The 5,133-nt window shown below is 57.5% G+C and overlaps 1 protein-coding gene across 1 annotated transcript; it reads right to left on the reverse strand.

Annotated features, from left to right (window-relative positions):
• Positions 1–2,125: 2,125 nt before the first annotated feature.
• LOC119378075 (uncharacterized) lies at positions 2,126–3,517 on the reverse strand. Its single transcript, XM_037647320.1, has one exon. It carries the CDS (start codon positions 3,515–3,517, stop codon positions 2,126–2,128), a length of 1,392 nt encoding a protein of 463 aa, XP_037503248.1.
• Between the last annotated feature and the right edge of the window lie 1,616 nt (positions 3,518–5,133).

A 5,133-nucleotide genomic window follows, 5' to 3' on the forward strand; every position in this document is an offset into this window, starting at 1 on the left:
CTCAGGACAGAGCCCTGTGGCACACCTGACGTGACCGGATGTGGAGAGCTGAGAGCTCGGCCGACTCGCACGCGGAAAAAACGGCCAGACAGAAAGCCCTGCACAAAGCACAGCATGCGGCCTCCGACGCCCAAGGTTGCTAGTGCCTGTTCGACCGCCAGGTGAGGCAGGCCATCGAATGCATCTGCACGTCCAAAAGCACTAGAAGGGCCGCTTCCTTCCTGCTTCTTGCATGCTCCAGTGCCGAGACGACGTCACCAAGGGAGTCAGCGGTGCAGCGGTGGCGCCGGAATCCGGTCTGCTGCTCGGGAAAGTAGTCTAAAGCCCTGGCAATCCACTCAAGGCGGGCCAGGACCATTGTCTCCATCACCTTGCAGGCGGCAGAGGTGAGGGAGACAGGCCTGTACGACGAGGGGGCCGAAGCCGGCTTTCGTGCTTTTAGTATCGGCACGATGATAGCAGTAAGCCACGGCGCAGGGAGCTGTCCGCTGTTCCAGACATCGTTGAAGTAGTCCAGTAGCTGGGCCTTCTCGCTGTCTGCCAAATTTCGGAGCATCTGGAATGTTATCCCGTCAGCGCCCGGTGTACTGCGCCGCTTCGAGCGGTCGAGAGACGCTGTCAGTTCATGGAACTGGAAAGGTTCGTTGCACAGAGCTGCCACTCTCTCCAAGGTAAAGGCGTGGTGGTGGATACGGGGCATGCAAACTGACCCATCGGAGGGACGGGCTGCCATGGGTGGTCCTGGTGGTCTCGCCGCAAATTGGCTCGCCAGGAGGTCTGCCAGAGCTAACTCCGTGAGGCCCGACGAGATGGCCACCGCTAGGATAGGCTGACGGATGGTTGGCCCACGCTGTAATGACCGCAGAAGTCGCCAAGCAGTTGAGCTGCGCCGAGAGCTGGAGATGGAACTGCAGACACCTTCCCAGCTCTGCTTCCATCGTCGGTTTGCGTGGCGTCTACAGACAGCATCCAGCCGCCTGAAGGCCGTCCAGTCCTCCGCCCCAGAGCTCCGGATTGCGCGATGCTCTGCTCTTCTTCGCGTGGCCCACAGCTGGAGCTGTTTGAGGTCGGGAACGGGACGTCCGGGCTGAGTTCTGGACACGATGGTAGCCGCCTGAGCGCTGTTGGCGATGTGCTTCAGGAAGTCGCCCTCTGCGGGAGCCGCACTGAGCCTTCGAAATATGTCCCAGTTAACCGTGCAGCAAACCCGGGTCCTGGGGGCAGGTCCGGTGTTAGTAGCCAGGAAGATCGGGAAGTGATCAGAACCCCAGGTGTCCGGACAGATCGACCAGGCATACGCACAGCGTTCTGTTGCGAGGCTGATGTCGATAGCTGTTCGCACGCCCCTGCGCACAAAGGTTGGCTCCCCGGAGTTCAGAATCTTCAAGCCTGCTCGCACGATAACGTCTGCAGCGGCTCGACCCCGGGTACAACAACGATGCCCACCCCAGGCAGTGTGGTGTCCGTTCAAGTCCCCACAGAGGAGGAAGTCGCGGCCTAGGCGAGCAGTAAGGGGCAGCAGGCTGGAGGCGTTCCATGGCTTATTCGGACGCACGTAGAAGCTAGCCACTGTGGTGTCCCAAGAGCCCAAACGCACAGTCACTGCACAACACTCCATCGGGCCACTCGTGAGATCCTCAACACGAACTACTGTGTGCGGGATAGAGGTTCGTACGAACACTGCGCACCGGGCAGTGTCTTGGGGGTGGCCATCCACGAGGCACGGTACATCGGAGCACCCGGAGACAGTGCAGGATGTCGTACTACAGTAGCCAACATACCCAGGTAGCCGTAGAGACTCGCTGGTGATGTACACTTCCTGCAGGGCAAGCACATCGAACTCGTCCTGCAGCAAGCGTTCTTTCAGTTCAGAATGCCGCCGCCGCAGCCTGTTGATGTTCCACTGGAGAACGCGTGGGCGGCGGCTGGGTCCTTGAGGACTAGCCATGATGGCTGGGAGTGTTCTGCAAACCACCGGCTTGAAGGCAGATGGCTTTCAGTGGACTTCCTGATGGGAGCAGCTCGCCGACGGCCCGCAATGTGAGCTGCAGCGAGGCGATGATGGCGTCCCGCGGATCATCCCGGAGTTGTGCCGTGGGCGAAGCAGATTGCTTCATAGCAGGGCTTACGGGGGAAGCCTTGGAAGCGGGGCTAGGCAGCACCGAGCAGGCATCAACCGTTGAGGAACAGCAGGTGTTGGTGCTGGAGGCGGTGTGCCGGAGACGGCCTGAGCATACGTGCGGGTGGCTGCGCTAGCAGGAGGCGTCGGAAGCTGTGAGTGATTCGCTTCCTGTACCATAGCTCGCACAGCGCGCCTTGAAAGTGGGACCGTAGAGGAGGCCATGATGGTCGCCACCTTGCGTTCCTCTTGCCATTTACGACAGGTAGGAGTGTTTGCAGGGTGGTTGTGACCGCAGTTGACACAACGGGGTCTGGCGCTGCAGCTCTCTGTAGAGGGGTGGCTCCGGCCGCAGCGTAGGCAGCAATTGGCTCGCCGGCAGGTCGCTGTTGCATGTCCAAGGCGGCCACACTGCAGGCATTGCAGTGGACGCGGCCTGGCTGGACGCACACGACACCTCAGCTTGTAGAGGCTCACATGCTCCGGCGGAACAGGGCCAGCAAATCGAAGCGTCACTGTGTTCCCGTTGCGGGCAGCAGATACCAACGGGACGCTCGACTCAATGGACTGTAATAGATCGTCGTCCGTAAGATCGCCCTCCACACCATGCAGGTACCCCGTGCTGTATCCTCGGTCAGCGGGAAGTCGGGCGGACACCGGGATGCCGCAGAGCTCCGTGACACCAAGAAGCTCCTCGATGCACTCCCGTGAGGACACGTCGGCTGCCACGATATTTCGGCGGCTGTTGACTCGCACTTTGATGACGCCGGGCCGCGAAGATAACGCAGACGCCAGCGCCAGACGCGAACTCTGCATGAAGGCACCGTTCGGTGCTGACGGCTTGAATAAAACTGTGCCTGCTACGGCTGGGTCAGCGGGGAGCACAGGAGACGAGGCAAGGGCCCTCGCACGTCGACGAGCGCCCCTTGAGGAAGCCAGCGTGAAATCTTCAGGTGCAGGATCGCTGGCGTGCGGTTGAGAACTAGCTGTTCCGTTGGCGCTTCGAGGGACCTCCTTTGGGCACGGAGATTGCGACGCGGTTTCAGTGTCTGAGGCGTTGATTGCAGGCTTCTCGGGGAGCTGTGAAGTAGAAGGAGCCCTCCGGCGCTTGGACTTGCCCTTCTTCTTCCTAACAGAGTTAACAGTCATCGGCTGCGAGTTTTCCTTCAGAAAAGCCGCGGCGGAGTGTTGAGGAAGATTTGGTGTCGGAGCAGCCATGCTCGGCTGTGACATTCCACCAACGGTCGCTGAAAGCTGTGCGGGACGCGGCAGCGCGTCGCAGCCACCATGAGTCTCCGGCCGGGATGGGTTATGTGCTGGTTGCACATGCTTGCGTGGAGCGTCGCAGTCGCTCCCCTCATCATCGCGGCCTCGCTTGCGAGAGCTAGTGGAGTCCATTTGCTCATCCAGGGTGACCGCAGGCAGCGGGCAAGCGCTGGGGTCAATAGAGCATATTGGAGTTGCTAACTTTGAGCTGGCTGAAGTCGGCTGTTGCAGAGGCGCAGGTTGCGCCATCGGGTCGCAGATGGGTCCGGCAGCACAGCGGCAACAGGAGCGGCCGAGATTGCGGCAGTAGCTGAGGAGGCGGCGCGTCTCGTCTGCCACAAGTCCACAATAGTGGCAGCGTTTGCTTGAAGGGTCTGACAGAGTCGGAGCTCCTCGTAGCTGGTGGGCACCAGGGACGCAGCTGACGCACTACAAGAGCGGCGATGGCACTTGCGAGGGACGCGCGAAGCGGGGGGTGCAGACTCGGCCATGGTAGCGTTCGTGCCTCGCGGTAGGAAACACGCGACACGAAAAACCACCTAAGGGCGTCGAGAGCACAGTCACAGTCACGGAGGCAGTCTCACCGGGCGACTCGTACTCACAGTATAAAAGAACATACGCAAAAGGCGAACAACACTGGCGGCGAAATGCAAGAGACGCCACAGCGTCTCTCGCATACGCAAGAGCTCAGAAGAACACGTCCGTTCGCTCAGGAGTCTTGACAAAGAGTCCTAAGAAAGCATGCTGATATTGGCCTCGATGGATGGATGGATGCTATGAGCGTCCCCTTTAAAACGGGCGGTGACATGTCTGCCACCAGGCTCGAAGAAAAAAAAAAAAAAAAAGAAAGTAAAAAAAGCTTCCTTGTTTCATGTTGGCCTAATACCTTATCTACATTGATTAAATCTATGTTATTATACCAAAAAATATAAATTCACGGTCCATCTCTCTGCCTCTTAGGCAGAATGACCTTATTTTTCCCCCATTATTTATTTTGTTCTTTATCTCTACTTTCTGCCACCAATACTCTAACCGTCTCTTACTTATTTCTATCGCGGACGTGTTCAGCTTTCCATTGTTGTCCCTAAAACCCAAGGCTTCATGTAGACTCGTGCCCACACGTATACCTGGGTGAATATCGCCACATTCAATCAGTACATGTTCCATCGTTTCCTAGTTCCCCCGCAGCATGTACATTGTTCTTCTTCGTTACTAAATCTCGCTTTATAACTACGCGTTCTAAGGCAGCCCGACCTTGCTTCAAACAGTAAAGCGCTTCCCCTTGAATTATCGTAAAACCTTTCCCTCCTTATTTCGTTTTTCCTTTTCGGTAGTTACTCAGAGCCGGCTTCTTTTCCATCGCTGTCATCCAATAAGTCCTCTCCGCCTCTCTGACCTTCCGCTTAATGCTCCTTGTTGCCATATCGCCCGCACTGCCAGCCGTATATTTACTGGTGAGCCTCCTAGTTCTTTTTCTCCACTGCGTGTCAACGCTTTTTCTATACAAATACCTGAAAAACCTTCTCTGCCCATCTACTCTCCTTCATTTTCCTCAGCCTCTCTTGCGAATCTCATTTTGCTCTGCGCTTCCCTCACTTCAAAGCCTGTCCATCCCATATCACCCTTTACCGCCTCATTTGTCGTCTTCCCGTGAGCGCCCAACGCGAGGCGGCCCACCGTCCTTTGATTTACATCCATTCCTGATGCACCTCTGACTTCATGCACACCACTGAGTTCCCAAATGTAAG

This window comes from Rhipicephalus sanguineus, unplaced genomic scaffold, assembly GCF_013339695.2.
Source record: "Rhipicephalus sanguineus isolate Rsan-2018 unplaced genomic scaffold, BIME_Rsan_1.4 Seq675, whole genome shotgun sequence".
In the NCBI taxonomy this organism is placed as follows: Eukaryota; Metazoa; Arthropoda; class Arachnida; order Ixodida; family Ixodidae; genus Rhipicephalus; species Rhipicephalus sanguineus.

Coding starts and splice junctions, on each gene's coding strand:
- LOC119378075 (XM_037647320.1), bottom strand. CDS start 3,517: ATGGACTCCACTAGCTCTCGCAAGCGAGGCCGCGATGATGAGGGGAGC.